Below are 25,977 nucleotides of genomic sequence, written 5' to 3' on the forward strand. Positions count from 1 at the left end.
ATCCTGTTAGCTACAGTAATGTTACCAAGTTGATATTCTTGTAGATAACCTAGCACTGTTGGTTAACATTAGCATAAAGATAAGATAGGATAGGACAAGATACTAAGTGTCCAGGGGTTATCCACAAGACCGAAGAGGATGGAGGAGTTTCATCAATGGCCTAGGTTCCTCAGGGATTTTAAAGGCCTAAGTACTGCCGTTCTTGTGAGCTGCACATCCTATTGATGTAAGGAGCCGATAGAGCAAAGCCTACTTCACGAAAATGAAAAGTCTACTGTTAATAGGCACTTGTTATGTGTGCTTAGAAACCTCAAAATGGTACTGTATACCCTATTCAGAATCAGAGCCATGAGATTGAACCACAATCCAAATTTTGGCATACAACTGATATTTATGTCACCATTGCTTCCCGTGCAGCAGAGGCCCCCTCCAAGTCACGCTGTGTTGAAGGAGGAGAAACCCCTCCCCTCACCTGTGATGAGAGGAGAACCCTTCAACCCTGCCATGAGACCAGACCATCACAAACATCCTGACAACAAGTCCTCTAATCCTGGCCACGGCCAACAGAGTGAGTAACAAGACTACTTCCTGTTGTTCCTGTTTAACCTGTGTGACAAAGTCTGTGATCAAGAGTTTATGGAGGATGCTGAGTCTGTGTGTGCTTGTGTTGTGCAGATGTGAAGTCCATGGACACCTCCCGCCCTGTCATCCGCTCCTCAGAGTCCACCGGGCCGTCCCCTTTACTGCAAGACAAGGAGAAGTTCAAACAAGAGTCCAAGGTGCCTGTTGCCCCAAAAAAGGTACAGGTGGGTGTTTGTTTGTCAACAGATTTTCAAACATTATTGTATTCCATTAGCTTGATTTGAAAGTTAAAACATACTGCTGGCAAGGCAAAAAAAACTAAACATTTAGAACTGGCAACAATTAATTTCACAATATCAAGATATAATATAACCATACTCTAGATGTGTCTGTTTTGCTCAACATCGACTGCTTTTTGCCTATTCAAAGCAGTCACTTTTGTGATTAACTCAACACATGAACACAGGATGGATCAATGATGATTATCTCTCTTTCTCTTGTTACCGTCTTGTCTGTTACAGGACGTGAAACCGAAGGGTCAACTGGGCTCATGGGCCAGCCTGGCACAGAAGTCCACGTCGGCCCCTTCATCTGCGGTAAAGTCCTCGAGTGACAGCTTTGAGCAGTTCCGCCGTGCTGCCAGGGAGAAGGAGGAGCGGGAGAAGGCGCTGAAAGCCCAGGCAGAGCAGGCAGAGAAAGACCGGCTCCGCAGAGAGCAAGAAAAACTACGGTAAGACAGACCGAGAGAGGAGACGGGAGCCAAGAGTAAGCATTTTGACTTCACCTGGGTATTAATTCACCTCTCTGTCTTCCCAGGGGTCGGGATGAGGAGGAGGTAATGGAGCCCAGCAGAAGCCGGCACGAGGAACCTCGCAGTAGGCGGTTGGAGCAGCAGCACATCCAGGCCCCTTCGCAGCAGCAGCAGGAGCCCCCACCCGCTGCTGTCCAGCAGCCCCCCAAGCCCCCCACGCCACCTCAGGCCTCAGCACAGAGTGGACAGGACCAACAGAGGGAGCTAGCACGACGCCGAGAACAAGAAAGGAGGAGGAGAGAAGCGGTGAGATTTCGCCTTGTTTTTAAAAGAGCCTGTGTTTGTTTTGATGTTTTCGTCTTGTTAGCTTCTATATAGAATTGGGAAAGATGCACAAAAAGATTTTACAACAACGGTCATGAGCTGGCTTTGAACTCATTAAGCCTAATTTATACAGAACTCTTAAGCCTAATTTATACAGAAATTTGCCCGAAATATTTATTCTCATCAAGTGACATGTCCACGAAGTACGAATTAGACAAAGATCTTTCTTGTTGTTTTCATTCTCTCGCGTCATTTCAACCCATTTAACCCATTGCTCCTTTTCCTCCCCAGATGACGGCAACCATTGACATGAACTTCCAAAGTGACTTAATGGCTATCTTCGAAGAGAATCTCTTTTAAGGTGGAGCTCAACAGAAACGTTAACTGCAAAAAAGAAAAGACAGGATCTTCCTCTGAAAAGAGATAGTGATCATGTACTACAGAGGGACAAGGAGTCAATGTAGACATGTCATGGCCCTCAGAGACTGAATTAAAAAGCTGGACTGGCCCACACAGTGACGTGCGGTCATCAGCTACCAGCCCTGTGGACCGAAAGGACATGGTGAACAGGGAATACAGCATTGTACTGACTGTAACAAGAGAGAAAGGACTCCCGTTGACACAATTACTGTTGTCACATGTCTCTTAAATGGCGTGTGCTGGAGGAGCAAAGGCGAACAATAATTGTAAAAGGAAAAGACGTCCCAACAACTATGAAATGCTCTGAAAAAGTACTGACAGACTGCCGAGGTGTTGTGAAACTGCCAGATGTCTGAGGTGGTGAAGAAGACTGGTCTTTTTATGTTCTGTTCTGTTTAGTTTAGTTTTGTTGTACGTTGAACACATGCAAGGGTGGGTTCCAGGAGAGGGATAAGAAGAAGAAAAGAAAAAATAACTTCCATACTGTAAAACATATTTCTCAGCAGAGAAGGTACAGTTTGCCTTACACACTATTTCCTATACAGACGGTATGTTCTGTGGCCTGGACACGTGAACTAACCAATAACAACAGTTAAAACCAGGAGTTGGAGCAGTGCAGATCTTTTTCATCATGTAGGATCTACTGAAAGAAGTATTTTCTTATAGTACTATAACTGTTTATTTTGGATCTTTTTTGTTTTGTTTTTATCTTCTCACCAATACACTCCGCCACCAATGTCTATGCCAAACAATCCATTATCTTTTTATGCTAAAAGTCCTGGTCCCAAAACATGTAGGTAGCTAGCAAAAACTCCCCTAATATATGCATTATTGTTATTCCAGCAAGTATTTATCAAAAACAGAATCATTTGAAGTTTTTTGTATTACCTTGTCTGTTTGTGTGAAGATAGAGCAGGATCTTGCTGGTGGAGAGTGGGGGGGAAAGTCCAGCTGTTTCTGAGCTTTAGTTAGATTATGGTTTCATAATGACAGTAACACCATTATGTGTATTACACCTGGCGGTGGGAACACTTATTTCATTGGCCTCTTTGCAACCAGCGCACATTTCACACTACTGAACCTGTTTATTTAATGAAAAGGTGACATGCTCCTTGTCCTTTGTTCCCTCAATTAGCCAGGATTTTATTCTGCTCTGATCTGACGTAACCACTTGAACCCTAGCATCCCAATTCTGGGGCGAACACTTGGCAAAAATTGAAGATCTAGTATTTTTGGCTAAGAGATTTGGTGTAGTGGGAAATACTAGAGGATCTGGTATAGAGCCTTGGGGGACTCCGGTCAACTAAGTAGATAGGGTTTAAGTGGTTGACTGTTTTGATTTAATAGCAATATGCAAAGAGGGGAGAACAATCAAGGAGATAAAACACTGAACAACTTAATTTCCCTGTTAACAGACACTTCCAGTAGAGTTTTCCGTACTAGTTGCAGGGATTGGAATGAGGCAATGAGCACTCGATTAGTCTTTACAACACATTTTCCTAATTTATTGAGGGCACGGTGACAGTGCAAGTATAAAAAACCATTGACAGAAGTTATAAAAATGAAAACATTGAAAAAACAAAAAGTCTTGATTTATATCATTGTTCTTTCAATAATAATGGATGCGAGTTCTGATTCTGTTATCTGAGACATTGTTAGGATCGGGGATTATTGAAATCTAACTTTAATCTTATCCTCTTGACTTGTCTGTTATGGTGTTTTCTCCAGTGCCTGTATTTTGTTGCGAATCTAGGTGGCTTATTACACTTTGGGTAGGAAGGGGTGAGTACGGACTGGGTGGTGTAATATTTGATGGGGAGGGAGATTTTGGAAGTTTGTGTACAAAGGAAAGTCAACATTTTATATTTTACCCATTATCAATAATCAGGTTTTAAATTTAGTTTTAGCTGGACTTCTATGACGAGTGTACACACTTGACAACTACTTTCTCATTTTCTTCAATCATGCAATTTTAGATAGATCTGTTTCCGCATTGCCACATTAGCGTTTGAGTGTAAGTCTAGGTGTGTGAATGTGTATATTTGGATGGCTGTGCAACTGTATGTTTGTGTTTTTTGTTTGTGGTGCAGGGAGACATGTTCCCCATTGTAGATGAGCATTCTGTTGGTGAGGAGATTAAACGATGCTTCAGGAGAACTTGTTTCTCTGCTTAAGTCACCTTTTTATTTCTATGAAGTCCACCATATATGAATATATATAATTTTTATTATTAGAATGGTTTAAAAAAAATAAGGGGTTAAAGAGAAAAACTTCATTCCTTTAAAGCCTGATTTATGCTTCGGCGAAAAAAAGTGCTGTGCAACAAAAATATGATTTTCAACAGAAAAAAGCATCAACTCGTTAAAGCAACGTGACTTCGCTTGACAAAAGTAATGTATTTTCACCTGAAAATACTATTTTTGTCAAGCAACACTTTGCATAATGCCTAATTTATGCTCCGCCGTAGGTGCGACAATGTCGTATGACGAAGTATAAGTTAGGCGTAGATGGGTTATGCCTTCGTTTCTTTTTCACAATAAGTGTTGGACATAATGTGCCATGGGTTCTACAGAGAATGTGCTGACCTGCAGCTCAGCCCAGAGTTTGCTTTATTCAGGTATTTTATTTTGTGTTACACCTTTTTTTTTTGGGGAGGGGGGTTGTGTTCAGACATTTTCCTCGATTATTGTTTGGTATGTGAGTGGTCTATCGAGGTCTTCAATCTGTTATGATCATTGAATAAACTCATCTCTTTTATAGAAAATAAAAAAAATGAAATAAATATTGTTGGTCTTTTTTATTCATGTATCCAAAAGACAATGATTGAAGATCCAGCGACTGCTGCCAGTCAAGTTTTTAAGCCAGGGAAAGATGTAGTGCTCAAAGAATTGAGCAGAAAATAACAAGGATGTTCAGAAATATAAGGTTATAAAACTTAGAATTTCAGTTGCCGAGTGAAGCCTGACCTTATGATCCAGGATTCGTGCATCTTTGAATCAAAACCTACAAAATGCCCCCATTAAGATTGATTTTGCATAAGAGTTTGTGTGAATGTTCCATCCCTCCAGTGATTTTTGACATGTAGACCAAATTGTATTCTATGAAGCCACATTGATCCATGGCTCCAGAATGTTCCCCATTGAAGATGACGTGGCCTTGGTGGGTGATGATGAATGGAATGGGGTCCTGTGATCATCGGGATTAGATTCAGTGCAGCTCCAGTATGCAGTAGACTGCTAACATTACAAGACCTAGTGGAGATGTAAAGGGTTCTTAGATGAGACACCAGCTGTTGACCCTTTGGGCCACATCAGAGACTATTTATTGGTTTAATATTATTTAACCTCTCCAGAGATTTTCAATTAAAACAAAATATATATATATTTATTTAACCAAATGGGTCACCATGATTGGATTTTATGTGGGCACAATGTGTTTCATAGTGCTTATCATTTTATCATTTTGTAAACAACTTCTCTTTCAGTGTGAAATAAGATGTCTTCCCTTTTCCTTGTAGCTTGGAAAAAGTATTCACATTACTCACTTAAGTAAAAGTATTCAATACTGCAATGTAGAAATACTCTGTTATAAGTAAAAGTCCAGAATTCAAAATTTACTTGAGTAAAGGTACAAAAGTATTGGTATCAAAATGTATTATTATTATTATTATTATTAAAATCTACAAAGTAACTAGTTCTAAGGTTTTCAAATAATTGCAGTGGAGTAAAAGTACAATATTTGCCTCTAAGATGTACTGGAGTAGAAGTAAAAGTACAGAAAAGTAGTGGAAATACTCCAGTAAAGTGAAACATACCTCAAAATTGTACTTAGGTACAGTACTTGAGTAAATGCACTTAGTTACTTTCCACCTCTGGTAGCTTGTCGGTGATTGGGCCTTTTCGTGATGACGCGAGGGTCTGATGAAACCATAGGATGAAACTGAGCTAACCCGGAAGTAGCGTGAAGGTTGACTTTGTGAACCAAGCTCTGTGTTGTGAACATCATGGGTGTTAAACTAGAGGTGTTTCGAGTAAGTGAGAATAATAGATGGTTAGATTATATGATTTCTGATAGAAGTATTGCTCGTTGTTAATTTAAAGTACAGCTTTTTAGATTTTCATTGGCAGGGAATACGATAGTGTATTTACACTTGAACTAGCCATTAGCTTTAGCATGGTCATGATGTAACTATGTTAATACCATGTTCTTATGGTTCTTATTATATATCTATGGTCAAAACGCTTTCTTATGTTTTTTTCCCCCCATCAACAGATGATGCTGTATATCTCCTTTCCAGTTACCATGTTCTGGATCTCGAATCAAGCTGAATACTTTGAAGAATACATAGTGAAGAGAAAGGTCGGCTCAGTTCATGTTATTCCATTCCTGGCAACAACATGCTTATGCCAGTGGTTCTCAACCTGTGGGTCCCCAGATTTATTTATTTTTTTAAATGGGGGTCGGGGGTCCTCAGATGATAGTGAAGTGACAATTTAAGGACTTAAAAGACCTTAAAATACCTCAAAAAGAAATAAGACCATTACTGCATCAATAGTAATCAACAAACTATACTATAAAAACTGGTCAAACATTGACCAAATTGTCAAATATTATAAGAAAGAGGCACATTTTTATAATACATATATATAATACACAGGACCCCAATGGCCATAGTGCTTTCTTGGGTTCAATCCTTTTAGCATTGTATTTGTATTAAACTGTACTTTCTGTGCTTTTTTCGCCGCAAACTGTTAAAAGTATTCAGTCAATAAAGCCGATCTAGCTTGTAGATCTACTATTTTCACAATATTTATCTGTGGAACCGAAAATGTAATGCCTCAACTCCTACATTCCAAGTGCTTATCAGGGTGGGTGGGGGGTCCCCAGTTCAAATATGATTATTTGGGGGTCGCAGCCTGAAAAGGTTGAGAACCGCTGGCTTATACCAGTATTAGACCTTCTGAATGAAACACGAATATTACCCGACTTGTTGTGTTTTGTTTATTTTGAATTAACAAAGCTCTCTCTCCATGTATTATTTGTCTTGTGTTCTCTCTGTGGTGATGTTATGACGTCCAGAGAGAAATTTTCCCTCCTGATGAGAACATGCATGTAAGTTTATTTGGCATTCTTTTTATTTTATTTTAAAATTCATAATGACAAAATAATTATGTAGGCCATGATTTCAGGGCTATGTTGTTGTTGTTGCTTCTTTTGTAAAGCACTATATAGTGCTATATAAGTTTATTGTTATATTTTGACAAAGTAGTACATTAGCAAATATTTCCAGGTTGGTATTTTTAAGGCTTGGAAATCACTAAATTGACAGATTTTCTATATTTTCACTCGGGTAGACCCATGTCGGCTACAAGTCTTGTATTACCACATTTATATTTATGCCTACATATTTTTTTAGTTGCCCCCTGCCCCCTCCATAAATGACAGGGGTTACAACTATAGGGTGAAGCAAGGCGTTAGGCTTTCATGGGCTTTTTAATAGTGTTTAGTTTACCTTGTATTTAAACTGTACTTTCATGTGCTTTTTCTCTGCAAACTTCTAAATAAAGTATTCAATCAAGCAATCAAATCAAATATTTCAAATGCATGGACATAATTGTTGTAGTTTTTTTTACCATATCATGCCATTCAAAGCAACAATGTCATATGTTGCTTCATAGGTTAGTTGATTAAGACAGTCATCTTTTTTGCAGAGGCAAGAGCTAGCGGATTTCAAAGAGCGAATGAGACGTCGTAAGGAGCAGCGGCATGAGCGGATGTTAAAAGAAAAGAGTGTGGAGTCTGAGAACTGAGGATTACATTTAGGGTTGGGATCCGGAATCGGAGGAACCTGGGGAACCGGATTCAACATTGAGGAACCGTCAATTTCTCATTGAGGTTCCATCACATTTGGAACCGTTTCAGTAACTGTGGTTTTATCACACTGTCAGAGCTGGTATGTGGACTTCACGTCTGCTATACAATTACAATACCGGTGGTTCTCAAAGTTTTGAATCTTATGGACCACTATAACTCTGAGAGTGTACACGGGTCCATTGGGTTCCATTTGTACACTCTCAGAGTTACAGACCTGTTAGGGTCCATTTGGAACCCCTTATAGGAATCGTTAAAGGGAACCGTTAAGGAACCAGAATCGTTCAAATCAGATCCCAACCCTATTTACACTGTGGAAGAAACAATTGATGTCCCCAGAGAAACACAATGGAGCATCTGATAAACCAGGGATTGGACTGGCAGCCACTGGACTGACTGGTGCTGGAGCATGACAACTTGGAAATGGCCGAGTAGAACTAGGTTGCAACACCCCAGAGTGTGTTTGTGTTCCAGGGAACTGAGTGTTATCAGTTTCAATGTAATCTCTGTCTGAACTGATACATTTCAGCTCGGGGGGTTTTGCTTTGTTCTGCTGCATTCATGTGGTTGTCCCCCCAAAATATCTGATTGCATCAGATAGAAATTGTAATTATTATTGTAAATTATATATTATGTTTTGTATTGTGCAATTTCCTTGCACAACACATGCCTTTTCATTAAATGTGTTTGCTTTGCTTTCAACTTAATCATTGCATTTCAAAGGATCTGTTTATCAAAACAAACACAACCGTGACATGATTTCCTTGTCAATATATATATATAAATGTGTGCCATTTCATGTCATCATTAGATGACAATATCCAATGGGGTAAAAGTTATGTGGTTTGTAGATCGCCTACAGTGCTTAGTAAACTTCTGGATACTTCGGAGCCCCAGAAGTGAAAACATGTTTATTTTTCGTAAGTCGTGAACACGACTTATACAGTATATGTATGACGTTCCCATGACTTAAAAAAAGAAACACTATTTCACTTCTGGAGCTCTGTAGCAGGATCTTTTTCTTTTAGTGAAGAGAGGTGCTCAGCAATTCTGCTGCAGAAATCAGAGGTTGGGAATTTGTTGGACTATATTTATTTTTGTGTCTATATAGACATAAATTGAAAGTAACTGTCTATAACACATTTTTATTACAAAATAGTAACATCTAAACTAGGATTACAAAGAAGTGTATCTGTAGATTGTCATTCTGCAAGGTCGGGTATATTTGTTGAAATAAATAGTATTTCCACTTAATGGTTATGGAGTCAAAATAATGGATTTCATAACCTTATTCATCTTAGGATGAATTTTACATTTAGTAATGCACTGGGTCATTTTACACATGCATAGCCAACTGCAACATTAGTCTAGATGTCTATTGCTGTTTCTTGCTTGTATCTAGTGTTCATAACTTGAAATGTATTGCATATGCATAATATAGTACTTTGTAATGATCATTGTTGCATAATATTGGCCTACTTTGAAGCTTGTGTGCCTCAGTGAAGACGACAGCCCTTGAGGAAATGAAGACAGACTTAAGTGAAGCAGTTTTAAGCAACAACTGACTACCGGTATCCGTTTTAACTAACTAGCTTTTCATTGATAAACTGCAATGGTTTCCATGTTGCCCTACATAAAACCTAAAGTCTAAAAGCAATATAAAGCAGGGGTGGAAAGTAACTAAGTAAGTAAAATGTTGAGGTATTTGTGAGTATTTCCAATTTCCAATACTTTTACTTCTACGCCACTACATATCGGATCCAAATATTGTACTTTTACTCCACTACAGTTATTTGAAAACTTTAGTTACTGGTTACTTTGTAGATTTTGATTATTATTATAAAACATCCGTTAACCACTTCAGCCCTGTATACATTTAGTCTATCTGAAAATAGCTAATCTACAAGCTCACAATGCGTTGAGATGTGATGCATTGTGAGCTTGTAGATCTGCTATTTTCAAAAGATTCTTATACATTTTATACATTTGAAAACTTATGAAATGGGACATTCTGCATAACGAGTACTTTCTAGTTTTGGTACTTTAAAGGGGTAGTTCACCCCCCAAATAACTTTTTTTCTATTGATTACTCACCCCCATGGAGCCTTGAATTCATGGATATTTATTTGTTTTTGTCGCATTCCTTCCTTTATTATTTGATTATAATAAATTTAGCCCCATTGATTCCGGTAGGAGACACAAATGCATTTGTGTCTCCTACCGGAATCAATGGGGACACATTTATTATAATCAAATTATTGGCTTAGGAATGTGACAAAAACAAAAAAATATCTATGAATTCAAGGCTCCAGATGGTCAGTAATCAATAGAAAAAAAGTTATTTTGGGGGTGAACTACCCCTTTAAGTACATTTTGATACCAATACTTTTGTACTTTTACTCAAATTATTTTTAATTACCCGGACTTTTACTTGTAACATTGCAGTATTGATCCCTTTACTTAAGTAAAACACTTTTTCCACCACTGATATAAAGCCAAAAGTAGCTACTGAAAAAAATATATGTGACTTTACATTTTACAACAAGGTCTTTCCCCTGAGCAACTATCAGGAAAAACTATAATGTGGTTTTGACTCACAATCAGTGTTGCCATGTCTGCTTATTATAAGCGACTATGGGCTTGTTTTTCTATGAAGTCTATCTATGAAGACGCGTTGTGAGCTTGTAGATCGGCTATTTTCAATTTATATATATGTATATAGGTCATGATGTGGCCTATTAGTTGCTTGTTTTGGGCTTGTTTTCATAGAGCTGGCTGCTTATTTCTCTCGCAAACAGGCAACACTGCTTGCAATCCATGCAATACCAACACCAGCCGCTGGGGGGAAATGTTTACCCTCAAAAGTTGCATGAATGGAATGGACTGGAGAGAAGAGATCAACAAGGAAGTGACTGACTCGAGAGAGACTCACAAGTTGTCAAGATGGCACCGAGTGGGTTGAAGGCAGTGGTCGGAGAAAGTAAGTTACCTTTTCTTTAATATCCTCAAGAATATAGAGTGAACAAAGGTGATGTTTTATCCTAAACACATCGTGCGTACCTCTCTGGGTCTTTATGATAGCGTGTGTTTGAACAGCAAAAGGTTATAATGACGTAAGTCGGTCGCACCAAGTGATTTCTCACCCTCCAAAGGCAAAGATAAACATTAACCGTGTTTTTGCTTGTAAATGAGCTCTCTGACACGTAAAAAAAAAGTACTCAGTTGTGGATATATGGTGGTCGTTACATTGACCAGGGATATTAGTTAGTTTAATACACAGAATTGACTAGGTAGCATAATAACCGAGCGTTAGCTTGCTGTTGTTGACAGGTGTAGGAGCTAATAGGAAGTTGGTTCACCTGCCTTGTTTGAATTGCTCTGAAACACTTACTCAGTGGTGGTGGAAGAAGTACTCACTACTCTTTTTTTTTTTTACTTAAGTAAAAGTATAAATACTTTCAATGTCTGAATAAAAGTACAAAAGTGTATTGGTATCAAAATGTACTTTAAAAGTACCAAAAGTAGAAAGAACTCGTCATTATGCAGGCTGTCCCATTTCACAACTTTTCAAGTGTATAAAAATATTTTGGAAATAGCAGATCTAAATTGTGAGCTTGTAGATCTGCTATTTTCAAATGGCCAAAATCTATATAGGGCTGAAGTGGATAATGTATGTTGTTTTGTAATAATAATCAAAATGTACAAAGTAACTAGCAACTACATTTTTCAAATAATCATAGTTGAGTACAAGTATAATATTTGCCTCTTGAGATGTAGTGGAGTATTAAAATTAAAAGTACGGAAAATTGGAAATACTCCAGTAAAGTAAAAAAGACCTCAAAATGTTACAGTACTTGAGTAAATGTACTTAGTTACTTTCCACCACTGTATCCACATTTAATTCTGCATAATGATGTGCTTTTGTTTTCTAATAATAACTCAGTGGGGTAGACTGGTGACTAATTGTCTGCAGAGGAAGCCATCTCTACACTGATCTTAAGCTGGTCACAGTGATGCATAGTTGCTATTTAGCCTGAAGACCATTCTTATCTCTTCACCTGTTGTTGAAATCAGAATCCTTTATTTACGCCAAGGATCCTTTAACATGCAAGGAATGTGCCCTGGTGATGTTAGGTCATACTAGTAGAACCGCAGCTAATAGTATCAAGTATTTACAGAGTAACTATTTGTTTAGCTGTCAGAAATATATCTACCGTATGTGTTCATAATCAAAGAACAGTGTACCATCTTTGCCATTATACATTTATCACAATAAACTAGTAGATCTTTAGATGAATGTTGCTACAGTGCTAAGTAATAATCAGTGGTGGAAAGTAACTAAGTACACGTACTCAAGTACTGTACTTAAGTACAATTAGGAATGTTTACTTTACAGGAGTATTTCCATGTTTCTATACTTTTACTTCTACTCCACTACATCTCAGAGGCAAATATTGTACGTTTACTTCACTACAATTATTTGAAAACTTTAGTTACTTTGTAGATTTTGATTATTATTATTACAAGACATACATTATGATTAACCACTTCAGATCTATGTAAACTTTGGCTAAAGCAGAGAAGTGTTGTGAGCTTGTAGATCTGCTATTTTCAAAAGCCTTTTACACATTTGAGATGGGACATTCTGCATAAGTAGTACTTTTACTTTTGGTACTTTTTGAAGCCAATACTTTTGTACTTTTACTCGAGTAAATTTGGAATTCCGGACTTTTACTTGTAACGGAGTATTTCTACACTGCAGCATTGATACTTTAACTCAATTAAAACATTTGAGTACTTTTTCCACCACTGGTAATGATGTCAAACAAGGAAATACTGTAGAACAGCAGTTCCTTCTAGGAAGTTCCTCATTTCTCATGACTTGTGTGACATAGCTTGCCGCACTCCCTTCGTCACTCTAGTAATGACACATCGGGGGTTTCACGTAGAGATGTACCGATACCATTTCTTCCTTCCAAATACCGATTACCGATACCCCACAGCTTCAGAGTATCGGTCGATACCGAGTACAGATCCGATACCAATGTGTGATTTAAACAAATCTAGGGCAGTGGCTCTAAAAAGTGGATCCAGGGACTCTCAGGGTTCCTTGAGGGGTTCCAAATGGACCCGTAGAGGCCTGTAACAGTGAGAGTGTACAGAATGTACCCTGTGTGTACACTCTCAGAGTTATGGGGGTCCTTGAAATTGAAATGTTTGAGAACCACTGATCTAGGAATGAATACAAATTCCATTAATAATTGTCAAGCTACAAGTTAGTAAAATAATCATGTAAATAGTACAGTAAGATTACTGCAACATCAACTGAAGCAATCAAAATATATTACTATTATGAATGAAATATCATCACGTGATAAATTACGTGGTATCGGAATGGCACAGACTGGCATACTCGCTGATACCCAGCATTTTAGTCAGTATCGGCAGCTTTGGAACAACTCTTGTTTCAAGGCATAAAATGCAACTTAAAACATACTTTATTTTGTATTTATATCTTGAATTGATCCACTATAAATTCTAGTATGACCTTTACAGTTGACCACAAGCATTGTGCCAGTAAAGTCTCATCTAATCAGAAATCAACAGGTTTAATATGATGTATATCATATTATGAGAGAGATACAAGCTCAAAGCTGCAGGTCACAGTGTGTCATTATTAGTGTCATTGAAGAACAGGGAGGATGTCTGTGAGAGAACACCCAAGACCACATTCCAGATTCTCCAGATGAACATCTTCTCCCCCTTATGGCCTATTAGTTAACTGCACACACACACAGAGGTCAATTTCTGGGGTCTCTCACAACAGATTGACTGGAGTCTGAGCTGTTAACACACAAACCAACATTGATAGGCTACATGTGATTAACTCACTGTAAAGGGCCGTTCACACTGAGCACTATAACCATAACTGTAACTATATTGTTCGCCATGGTATTTTTTTTATAGTTGGTGTGAACTCTGCCATCCACTTGACATGACGATTTTTAAAACTATATTTTTATAGTTATAGTTATAGTTATAGTGCTCAGTGTGACCGGCCCTTCAGAGTGCAGTGCAAGCTGCAAGGACGTGGTAAAATATGTCTTGAACTCCACTGAACCCTCGGGCAAAGAACCATATGGATATCATTTACAAAAATAGAAAGCAAAAATTATCCATTGCTTATGTATTCCTGTGAAGTGGAGAAAGGCATGGTAAAGTTGTATGTAACCAACTTGTTTGAATATTGGCAGCTAGAGAGGTTTCTAATGAATAGAATAGGCCTAATATTCCTTCTGCATTATGTGTATTACTCAATCCACATTGGTCTCTTGTTTCCTCACAGAAATTCTGAATGGAGTCATTAAAAGTATCAAGAAAGATGGCGAGTGGAAGGTGAGTTGCCGCCTTAAAGGATGATCTCTCCTCACTCTGATCCATTTTGTATTATTCCATTTGATGTACGTGTTCTGTGTTATACTCCAGTATTAATTTCGTTTGATGTTATGTACCTGTTCTGTGTTACTCCAGGTCCTCATTGTGGATCACATGAGTATGCGAATTTTGTCATCTTGCTGCAAGATGTCTGACATTTTGGCAGAAGGGGTGACCAGTAAGTACGGAGGCAAATTATTGTGAAGGTGTTTAGCCCAAATTAGGTTATAGTGCACTTTGAAAGTTACATTTTAAAATCGAGTTTTGGCAGATTTATTGTGGGTGCGTGATCTCCTTCCCCACATTTCATTAATAACAATAGGACTTCCCATCATTGAAGGATTCCGTTGTGTCCTTTGCAGTATTGTTCCAGACATTTGATCTTATCTTATTTCTTCTTCCACCACACAGTTGTGGAGGATATCAATAAACGCAGGGAGCCCATCTCTAGTCTGGAGGCCATTTATCTGATTTCTCCAGTGGAGAAGGTGAGACGTGTGCCTTTACCTGTTCACGATGTCACAACCATAACCATTGTACCATTGGGTTAATTTTTATTTTGTTATTTATTGTTTTTTGCTTTCTATTTGAATTACAGTCGGTCCGTGCTCTGATCAATGACTTCAAAGATACTGCCTTTACTTACAAAGCAGCACATATCTTCTTCACCGAGTGTAAGTTGTTTCATAGATTTTAGTAAACACAATTATTAGTATGCAAGTGTTTTGAAAACCATGTTTCAGCCTCTGGTGTTTATTAATGTGGATCTAAATGTTGATGTTGTGTTTTGCTGTCTCGTCTGTAGCTTGTCCAGATGGTCTCTTTGCTGAACTTGGAAGATCTAGGGTTGCCAAGGTCATCAAGACTTTGAAAGAGATCAATGTTTCTTTCTTGCCGTATGAGTCTCAGGTGGGTGAGGAGGATATTTATTTCCTACCTTTCCTAAAGCTGGTTCATTCTGTTGAGCCATCTCCAACCAGCCGATATGAACCTCACCTCCTTCCCCCTACCCTCAGGTATTCACCCTGGATGACCCCACCTCCATGCACTGCTTCTACAGCCCTGTTGCATCCGTAGACAAAGGCAAAATGATGGAGAAACTGGCTGAGCAGATTGCCACTCTCTGTGACACACTGAAGGAGTACCCTGCTATCCGCTACCGCAGGTATAGTCACCTGACATCATTTAAAAAAAATTAGCATTCATTCCATTTTATTCACCTGCTCGGTTCAAAGTGCCATAACCACCCTGTCTCTCCAGGGGCCCAGAGGAAAATGCAAGACTAGCAGAGGAGGTCTACCAGCGCCTCAATGCTCATAAAGCAGACAACCCAAGCATGGGAGAGGTGAGGGTCTACTTCAGTACTCCATCACACCAACAACACTTTACTTTGTATAATAGTGTTTGCATTTATTAGAGTATTTAGGATTTTAGGATGTCAAGACGCATGAACAAACTTCTCGTGGTGTGAGATCCATTTCAGCTAAAGGAGGTTGTTATTGTTTTTTTTATAATAAAGGTTAGCTGTAACAGCCCAGCTGAAATTATGCTTCTCTATGGGTTTCAACATTTATGGGAGTTTCTGTGCTTTCTGGGTTTTATTTCCTGTTAATTATTTTTCTACTTGTTGCTGGACCTTGCTCTCTCTCTTCTCTTCTTCATTTCTGTTTTTCATAGCTGACATCTTGCGTCTGAGATGAGTCTCTACAGGCATGTATTACCTTTCCCTCTTTGCCCATACCGTCCTGAAATATACGTACGTCAACATATGTCATTTTCCAGTTTTTCTTGGGCTTTTTACCTATTTCAACTCTTGCTTCTTTCTGAGCTTGTGTAATATTCTCTTAAATCTCTTTTATTTTCATCTCGAAGATGGTAACACTTATTTGTGATGTTGTGTAACACACCACAGATGCATTTTGATTGCATCGCACTTATATTTGTGTGAACAGCCAAGATGTACTAATATACCAATACCAATACAAATATGTTTTTCTATTTATTGTACAATATGCCTAAAAAGTCTTTGCTTTGGTTTCTCAACAATTTGGCCAGCCTAGGTCAAAGATTCTATCGAGAGGAAACACTGCTTTGCATTATTTGATATGCCTTTTTTTCTTTTTTTTAACACAATTCTTAGGGTCCGGATAAAGCACGCTCACAATTACTGATTGTTGACCGTGGATTTGACCCTGTGTCACCCATCCTACACGAGTTGACTTTCCAGGCCATGGCCTACGACTTGCTAGATATCCAGCAGGACATCTACCAGTGAGTCTCTACATGACCTGACTGAAATCCAATGTGCTCATTTGTCCAACAGACCAGCTGATTGTGCATCAGTGCAGTGGTATGCTGCTGTGCCTGAAATTGTGCCCCAAGTTATTTTTGTTTTGTACCCCTGTCGTGACCAGGTATCAGACAACTGGGATTGGAGACTCAAAGCAGCGGGAAGTGTTACTGGATGAAGATGATGATCTGTGGGTTCAGCTAAGGCACATGCACATAGCAGATGTCAGCAAGTAAGTCTAGCACAGTTTGACGAATCCCGTCCATGAGTCAACCTGTCAACAGTCGAAACCAGTGTTGGGGACGATGGTTTCATAAAATATATTTGTCGTTGCACAATTATGTCCCATATTATAATACTGTTTAATGCTGTAATCATAATAATAGCTTAGCTTTTAAGATGTGTATATCGTCACTGTCAGGCGGAAATCTTCTAGCTCCATATTTCATATTATGATTCTTTACCAAATTAATGCCTATTTTATAAGACGTATGACAGTGTTTTGCAAAAGTAGCGTCTATAGTCGACCTACAAGCTCACAACTAGATGCAATGTGAGCTCATGTAGATCTACTATTTATGCTATTTTTTACTTACACGTTTTCAACAGCAACGAGATATATAAAATAATATCCTGGTAGAATTCCAAATGAGACAATATCTTATTATTTATTGAGTGATTACAGTACATTTAAAAGTCATGTTTCTTAACTTATAAAAGTAAGAAACATGACTCATTGTAACTCATTATATAAGGATTTACCATGATGAATGATACTTTACGTCCAAAGTAACTCAAATGCTTCACTCTTCTTTACAGGAAAGTGACAGAACTTCTCCGCACCTTTTGTGAGAGCAAGAGGATGTCAACTGATAAAGTGAGTTTACATTATGTCCATGTTGCAGTATGTCCACTGTATATTCAGTGGTAATTGTTAGTCTATTTCAAACATCCAAATTTGGTCTTTTGGTATCCTGTGTTTTGATTCTGAACATATGTTTTGCTCTTCAGGCCAACATCAAAGATCTCTCTCAGATGGTAAAGAAGATGCCACAGTATCAGAAGGAGTTGAGCACGGTGAGTTCTCTTTTGGGAGGGATCTTATTACAAATAGATGATTCTTCATCTCTAGTATCACCTCATGATTCTCAGTTTAAAGGACAATTGGCCCTGAAATATCTACATGCCTATGTACATAACAGTACATGCATACTGTACATACATACTGTATTATTTGAAAAATTGTTACTCCTACCATCTTGGATTACCCAAAGCTAGTCTGTGATACTGTGTAATGCTAGTCTGCGATGTCATCATGAGGTACTTTCTTGCTGTAACACACATGGATTAAAGTTCTCAGTCGCCACGACTGATTTCAGTCATTTGGATTCCGTAGCAGCCAGCATGTCTTCTATGGAAGCATTTCACGCACCGAAAATAGCCGATCTACACGCTCACAACGCTGCAACGCGTTGTGAGCTTGTTATTTTAAAGAGTGTTTGAATTGGTCAAACTAGCAATAGAATGCATGTTCAGAAGCATCTTCCATAAAACCGTAATGGTCTAGGATATTTCATAAAAGCAAAGATTAACACCTCAATCTGTGATTTCTTCAACTGGTTGGCTGTATGTAGAACAGCAAGAACATCAGTTTACAATGCCTATGATGTTGAGAAGGAGGAGGCCGCATAACTCTTAGCCACAATGCAAAAAAATATTTAAAAGGTACAGGAAACCTACGTTTCGACAATAGTCTTCCTCAGGGTTACAATGATTATGAAACATCATAATTTTACATATTGTGTTGTTTAGGAAACGAAAAAGAATGCTAGTGTGTGGGGTTCCTTTCACACTGAAAATCGCTGATTAGAAAAACGAAACATTTCAGTCACCATTTTAACACAGGAAGTCTAAATTTGTAGAGTTGTTACAGAAGCTGAAGGCCAAGCATCTAGAACAGGTTTTGTCTGTATATATATCTGTATGTACCCATAAATCTAGACCAACAAGCGAAGCACCACGTTATAAGCTCTCAGGCAAGCGATGTTGCCTGAGAGTGTGCTGAGGTTTTGGTACCCAACATTCACTGAAGCGCATGGCCAATTTAGCAGTATTTATTTTTGCAAACAATACTGTCTCTGGGGAAGACGCAGTCCATGTTGAAACATCAGGCAGTTTAAACTATTATTCATTACAGTGCTGTACTAATCCTAACCTTTACCTTTTTGGATTCACAGTACTCCACTCATCTGCATCTTGCTGATGCTTGCATGAAGAAATTCAAGGCTTCTTCTGAAAAACTTTGTGAGGTGGAACAGGTCAGTGTCACTAGATGTGTTTGTGGCATATTCTTTTTTGTTTTGTTTACAGAGAGTATAATGTAGAAGTCCTTCAACTGAAAGTTTTGGGAGTGTTTTGGCATCCCTATTTTGGGTAGGTCATTATAGGCAAAACATTTCTAAAATTTTTAGATTCCAAAGAATTAAAAAAGAATCTCTTTCCAAAATGTGGAAAGCATCACATTGTGTGAGATGCTCACAATGCATCGTATCATAATGTTTTGTGAGATTGTAGATCTGCTATTTACCTGTTACACCTATACTGTACGTTGTTATACCTTTCAAGCCGGGAACGCCTCTGTGTTATTTTAGTTGTTACCATATATATAGCAACATTATTATGATTATTTTAAATAAAACATTTTCAGGAAACTTTGGTCGGTATTTAGAAGGCGTTTTTAGAATCGTCCCTCAGGTCTAAATGGGTTGGTGTGGACCAGTAGGTTCGGTGGATTGGCAAGTTTCTTTCAGTTTTCGGTGAAGAAAGTGGGTGGAGCTGAAGTTGTTATTTGTTGTCACTCACTTTACAAACTAGTCATTCAAGATGAGGAGGACAATAAGCGTGACATTCCTCAATAGCTAGGCAACCAAAGATTACAAAACAAGAAATATTAGAATTTGATATGATCTAATATTTTGGCTCATAACTTAATAGTGTTAGTAACTTAGTATAGTACCTTTTATTGAAAGGATAACCCCTTGAGATGTGTCATCTAGTTTTCGAGAGGATGATAAGGGCTAGGATTAGTGGTGAAGTGGACTGCAGCAACTGTAGTTGTCCTGCTTTTGAATGCATGCAAAAATAGTAATCGTACCAAGATTGTTTTTGAGTGGGGTTTACAGCATAAATAATCACTTTCCATCCACTATCCTAACATGGTAACCACTAGCCACTGACTTGAGAGTGCTGCTGCCATTATGCTCAGGCACTCAATCCACACAGTATAAAGGAAAGCCATGCTAGCATCTCTATTAATAGGTAATCTGGGTTTAAGTGGCACTGGCAGAGCGTTGTGACATTTATCAATCTTAATGGTAATATTGCATAATATATAATATTGCATTGAGACAGGATATCCTCCCATCTTAAATGCATAGTAATGCAGGGAGGCTGTTATGTCACTACTGAGAGTAATACCTTCAGCATGACAGACTGCTGTCCGGCGGCTCCACCATCCAGAAATCCCCTCCATCAGCTTGAGCCTGGGGTAAAACTGTGACTCAGACCACTTCCAAGACCCAGTAAATTGTCTGGGTGTCACAAGGCACAGCCATGCTTTCTCCTCTTCCCTGACGGTGTGTTCTCTACCGGACTTAGGCTTATATCAGATGAGTCACGGGCATTTTTGCACGATTGTGGCATTATGCGATAGAAGTGTTAATGGGCTACTTGTTTGAGTGATTCTCTCCATCCATTAATGGATCATCAGCATGTCTGAAAGCTGTCTCTATAATCATACGGGCATGTGTTGGCTCTATGATGGACAGCTGGAGCCAGGCAGCCAGCCAGCCACAGCTCTTTACTGTCGGCTGTCCTCTTATGAATGCGCCGCTGCATTGTTCTGTGCAGCTCAGTCCAAATCTACCCCTGTAACTGTATTAAGGATGACTCCCACTGGTTGAAGTGTTTTGATGTTAATTGGCTTAGCCTTGTGCTAGATTTATTTGGGCTGGGGATTCCTAGGAAGATTACGCACTTTTGCAGCTTTCTATTTTAGAAAGAACAACCCCCGACCCCCACACCACCCCCAGCATTTAGCAATACGCATAGAATTAATGTGGCCAATATTTGTCACTTTTTTTTCAAATGGCTTTTGGATCATGCATGCAGATTGTCTTTTTTAAAAAAATCATACTGTACTTTATTTACGGCGGGCTTAGGCTGTACCTGTCAAACCGTATCTGTAATATTAAGTAGAATTGTTTTCACTTTATTTTGGATACCACGGTAGGACTTGCTGAATGGCTGACCTACATCATTAGCTGTTCTTGCAACCGATCACTGTTGTTCTTATTTTTTCATTGCACCTAATTTAAATTCAGTTTGTGTAAATTCCTGGGTTAAGTAACTGACTCCCAATCTCAGGGCGGGCACTCTAACCACAAGGCCACTGAGCTGGTGTCGTGCCTGGGGTAGCCAATGCTAATGGTTGACCATTCCTGAAAATTCTTTATGGGTGTTTCCAAAAATGTAAAATGCCTCTTTTAATGTGGCACTCTTGCCAAAACTAACAGTGAACTTTTAGACACACTCAAATGACAATGCGATGACAATGATCTACTGATGCTTTCCACAGGACTTGGCCATGGGGACAGATGCAGAAGGAGAGGCTCTGAAAGATGCCATGAAAAGCATTGTACCTGTGCTCCTCAACCCTGAAGTCCAGGCCTATGAAAAGATCCGCATCATCCTGCTTTACATATTCAACAAGAAGAAGGGTGGGTCCTTCTCACTACAAGACTTTCTGTCTTAAACAAAAGCATAATTACTTTTTCAATCCAGTCTATAAGCGCATATCTGTCTGCATAAGACTGCCACTGAGAAGGATTAATTTCATGTTTTGAAATGCTGTAGTAGAGTGGTGAATGCTTAGTGGTGAATTGTCTTGCTTTTGAATGCAAGCAAAATAGTAATTGTACCACGATTGTTTTTGAGTGGGGTTTACAGCATAGATAATCACTTTCCATCCAATATCCTAACATGGTAACCACTAGCCACTGACTTGAGAGTGCATTGCTGTTGCCATTATGCTCATGCACTCAATCCATACAGTATAAAGGAAAGCCATGCTAGCATCACTATTAATAGGTAATCTGGGTTTAAGTGGCACTGGCAGAGCGTTGTGACATTTATCAATCTTAATGGTAATATTGCATAATATATAATATTGCATTGAGACAGGATATCCTCCCATCTTAAATGCATAGTAATGCACAGGAAGCTGTTATGTAATACCTTCATGACAGACTGCTCAACAAGAAGAAGGGTGTGTCCTTCTCACTACAAGACTTTCTGTCTTAAACAAAAGCATAATGACTGTTTCAATCCAGTCTATAAGCGCATATCTGTCTGCATAAGACTGCCACAGAGAAGGATTAATTTAATGTTTTGAAATGCTGTAGTAGAGTAAAGCGTTTTTAAAGATGCAGATCTTCTTTGCTATTTCTCCATAAAGAGTTTGTGTGATTCTCTCCATATAGGCATCGCAGAGGAGAACCTGACAAAGCTCATCCAGCATGCCAACATACATGCTGACAGCAACATCATTACCAACATGCAGCATCTGGGCTGTAACATCATCGCAGGCGTAAATACTCAGTTTGTTTTGTCACATTCTCCTCTTGCTTTCAGCCTAGCATTCCTTGTTATACCATTGTTTTCTTTCTGTCAGGGTCCCAATGCAGGGAAAACACCTGCAGAGAAGAAAGAGCGCACAGAAAGCACCTACCAGCTCTCTAGATGGACACCCACCATCAAAGACATTATGGAGGTATGAACGTTGGAGGGAGGGCAACTACTGGGGACAGACTTGGGACATGTTAGGATGTTCTCAGTTCTGACTTTAGCCCTTTGGATATTCTCACCCCTGACTTAGACCTTCTCTGTTTCCATGTGTTGCAGAATATCATTGAAGACAAACTGGACAAAAAACAGTGGCCATTCATCTCTGAACCTGCTCAGATCAATACAACCCAGACAGCAGTCAGGTTTGTACTATTGTTATATTGTCTGTGCAATAATATAAATAAACTGAATTAAAGGTAGGCTAACCTATTTAGACCTGGAACACCTATACGTTATTATATCTTTCAAGACGGGGACACCTCTGTGTACTTTTTAGAATAAATATGTGACGTTTTTCAGAAAACAGAAAAAGGATTTAGAAGGCGTTTTTAGAATCGGCCTCCGGTCTAAATGACAAGCCATTTAAACCGTTTGAAAAGAGAAACCGATATGTGAAAGCCACTTTTGAAAAAGTTCAACTTTTGGTTAACTGCATAGCAAGTGGTTGTAGATTGTTGTTGTCAAATGATTGCTTTTATTTCATCTAACTTTGATACAAGATTTTGTTAAAGTGAGATGGAGGTGAAAAGGTGAAATTAAGCCAGTTTTACTTTGAATAAATCTCCCCATAATCCCCTAGGGTTTTCCAACATGATTGTGGCGCTTACACAAACCACTATCATGAACTTGGGAAGATCATAATCTGCATTTGCTAATGGACAATGCTTTGTCTCGTTCCTGCTTCTCATAGTATTATTTCAGTTTAAATCTGAGGTGTTATTAATGTCAACACTGATATTCCATTATGACAGCAACTGTTATCTGTACTATAGTGTGTGTGTGCTAAATCTGTCATTATGTCTGTGGTCAACATCTGTCATTAGGTCTGTCTCCCATGTGTTTAAAATCGGCTACGATTTGAAAATCCTCTATACATGCAGATAACAGTTGTTATATATATAATAACAGCAACTGTAACCTGTGATATACTGTGCATACTGTATGTATACATAACGACAGATGTAGCTTATGTTTCATATTTTAATGAGAACGCACACACCAGATGTTTCCATTAAGACGCAGCATAACACACTTGGTTTTTAAAAGGGATTGAGCAGGGGATCTGACATTAACATTTGTCTACACGCTTGCCAGCTATCACTATTATTTCCCCCTTTTTTTTTTGTAGCAGCGAAGACCATGTTGCCTGATGTGTTTTTCTTTGGTTGTTTGTCCGTTTGTTTTTAAACAGCAGTGCACGATATGGCCACTGGCACAAAAATAAAAATCCGACAGAATATCGCTCAGGTCCTCGTCTCATCATCTTTGTGATTGGCGGGGTGTCACAGTCGGAGATGCGCTCTGCCTATGAGCTGACTCGAGCCACTGAAGGGAAGTGGGAGGTTTTGATCGGTAAGCCACCCACATACTGAAGTCAGATCTGTGCACATCATTGTTTAACCCATTAAGACCTGGAACGCATCTGTGTCACTTTAGCTTTCTTTGGTTATTCAAAAATAGCAGATATACAAGCTCATATCGGATATACAAGCTCATAGTGCGGCACCGAGTGCCGCGCTATGAGCTTGTAGATCTGCTATTTTTGAAGAATCTTGATTTTTTTTTCTTCAAAAAACTGTTAGCATTTTAAAGAATCGCCTCAGGTCTTAACTCATTCACTGCCTGAATTATTTCTGGCCGCGTTTGCCCACTGCCAGAGATTTTTAATTGAAAAAAAATAGTACTCGGGACTGGAGCCGAGATATAGAATTTTTAGGTTTTAAGTTAACAAGGAAGTGGATAGGAGTCTAGATCTTCGAAAAATCATATCTCCTTGGTCTTTGGGTCAAATTTAAAAAAACATTTTTTTAAAATACGTTCTTGGCAGAATTGGTAATTGGAAATAATGACGTTTTTTACATTCTAGGCAGGGAATGAGTTAATGGGTTAAATGGAGACAGAGATGATAGATTGTGCTTGCCTTCTCTGTTCTCCTCTGCAGGCTCATCTCACATCCTGACCCCCACCAGCTTCCTTGATGATCTGAAGAGACTGGACCAGGTGCTTGCTCCTGAGTGTTAGGCAATGTCTCTGGGTGTGGAGGAGCACACTGGGATTATGCCTCAAGTCTTTCATTCAACATGATTCAGCGCTGGTCTTTTGTAACGGGGTTTGAAATCTCTGAAGTAGAACATGAAGATGGTCAGAATCAATCATAAAACAAAACTTAAAGGCTAGTTATTCTTTGTTTTGCGCATGGTGTCGTGCAATGAAAATGGATGAACAAGTTGAAAAGTGCATCACACTACAACACATTGTGAGCTAGCATATGAGCTATTTTCGCTGTGCGACACTGGCGCAAAACCATTTATAAATCCGGCTTTACTTGTGATCTCTTTTTTTTTCTGCTTTAGAATATTATTTTTATTGTAATACCTGGTGTGAAATGGTTAATGTACTGTATATACTGCTGCTGTGATTGAAATTGCATTCAAAATATTTAATTTAAGCACAGAACTTTATGAAGATTATTTGATTAATGTATCGTGTAATAGCGTCAAAGTTCAAATTGTTTTTATGTTACTATAATTTTCTTTTCCTTTGTATTCTACCTAAGAAATGTCTTAATCCCAACAGAGCTGGAAATCCTACTGCAAATCTGCAACATGAGTCAACTGTTATGCATACATATTGACTGACACAAGTAGTCATTGTTTTAATGTTTGTTTATTCTTAATGTCTGAAGGGCAGTGTGAGAAATATGTCTGACCTCCAATGTCTGTTACCATTGAAATCGAGGTGCCATCTTTTGATTCTTATCTTGGAACTTTCAGTCAGACTCTTAAGTACTGTTTTATTTTAAAACAATGCACTTTTACCATGTACTTGTACAGTATGTAGGATTGGGACTGAGTGTAGTGTGTCTTTGTTATTCCTTGTTGCCTTTGGTTAAAATGATAAATAAAAGAAACACTGTATATTCAAATCTTGTGCTTTAGTAAGTGCATTGTTTCTTAGAGAAGATGGGACTTCACTTTACAGATGATGGCCTCTTAGTCACTCAAAACCTCTTTACAGTTTTATGATGCAAGCTTTGCAGAAGCCGCCTTCTCCAATTCTCAAATGAATTATTTTAAACTTTGTTTAATTTCACCCACTTTCATTGATTCTAGGAATTACTTAATAAGGCATAGGTGTTGGGTCCGCCAAGCTGTGATGTAACTCAAACATTTTCTGCAGTTTTTCACAGATTTACAAGTTACATGCAAGTATTAAGTCTTGACGGTAAAGAAAAGTACCGAACACATCTTGTGACAATGGTCAGTGTCAATTGGAACAATATTGTGTTGACACAAATTGTGCACAAATATTGGGAAATGTGTATTGTGTAATAAACCAGAGGAATATAACACATGAATATTTAAAATGGGTAATGCCTTTCTGACACTGACAAAGGCTG

At 38.6% G+C, this 25,977-nt stretch overlaps 3 protein-coding genes across 7 annotated transcripts in view; all 3 read left to right on the forward strand.

Annotated features, from left to right (window-relative positions):
- The window catches only part of brd4 (bromodomain containing 4), a 39,608-nt gene extending 34,749 nt beyond the window's left edge, over positions 1 to 4,859 (forward strand). For all 4 annotated transcript variants that reach the window (XM_080447804.1, XM_080447801.1, XM_080447802.1 and 1 more), the window contains exons 15-19: positions 418 to 568; positions 676 to 806; positions 1,104 to 1,312; positions 1,399 to 1,639; positions 1,949 to 4,859. In XM_080447804.1, coding sequence (XP_080303930.1) covers positions 418 to 568; positions 676 to 806; positions 1,104 to 1,312; positions 1,399 to 1,639; positions 1,949 to 2,017 — 801 coding nt within the window. In that variant the 3' untranslated portion in view covers positions 2,018 to 4,859. The remainder of the gene's footprint in view (positions 1 to 417; positions 569 to 675; positions 807 to 1,103; positions 1,313 to 1,398; positions 1,640 to 1,948) is intronic.
- A 1,157-nt stretch (positions 4,860 to 6,016) lies between these two features.
- Positions 6,017 to 8,650, forward strand: pet100 (PET100 cytochrome c oxidase chaperone). The gene is made up of 4 exons (XM_080447854.1): positions 6,017 to 6,107; positions 6,350 to 6,436; positions 7,157 to 7,189; positions 7,789 to 8,650. The coding sequence occupies exons 1-4, from the start codon at positions 6,081 to 6,083 to the stop codon at positions 7,885 to 7,887; spliced, it is 246 nt and encodes an 81-aa protein (XP_080303980.1). The 5' UTR covers positions 6,017 to 6,080; the 3' UTR covers positions 7,888 to 8,650.
- A 2,174-nt stretch (positions 8,651 to 10,824) lies between these two features.
- stxbp2 (syntaxin binding protein 2) lies at positions 10,825 to 25,503 on the forward strand. 2 transcript variants are annotated; one of them, XM_080447832.1, is made up of 19 exons: positions 10,825 to 10,928; positions 14,295 to 14,344; positions 14,480 to 14,561; positions 14,795 to 14,871; positions 14,982 to 15,057; positions 15,189 to 15,292; positions 15,400 to 15,548; positions 15,644 to 15,728; positions 16,524 to 16,654; positions 16,798 to 16,905; positions 17,493 to 17,550; positions 17,685 to 17,750; positions 18,911 to 18,991; positions 21,310 to 21,451; positions 22,214 to 22,320; positions 22,405 to 22,503; positions 22,635 to 22,720; positions 23,770 to 23,930; positions 24,520 to 25,503. In XM_080447832.1, exons 1-19 carry the CDS (start codon positions 10,892 to 10,894, stop codon positions 24,597 to 24,599), a joined length of 1,779 nt encoding a protein of 592 aa, XP_080303958.1. In that variant the 5' UTR covers positions 10,825 to 10,891; the 3' UTR covers positions 24,600 to 25,503. The 2 variants fall into 2 exon arrangements, with proteins under 2 accessions (XP_080303958.1, XP_080303959.1); XM_080447833.1 differs by having other exon boundaries at positions 23,773 to 23,930.
- Positions 25,504 to 25,977: the final 474 nt, after the last annotated feature.

Source organism: Gymnoscopelus braueri (assembly GCF_963280865.1).
Source record: "Gymnoscopelus braueri genome assembly, chromosome: 13".
Taxonomy (NCBI): Eukaryota; Metazoa; Chordata; class Actinopteri; order Myctophiformes; family Myctophidae; genus Gymnoscopelus; species Gymnoscopelus braueri.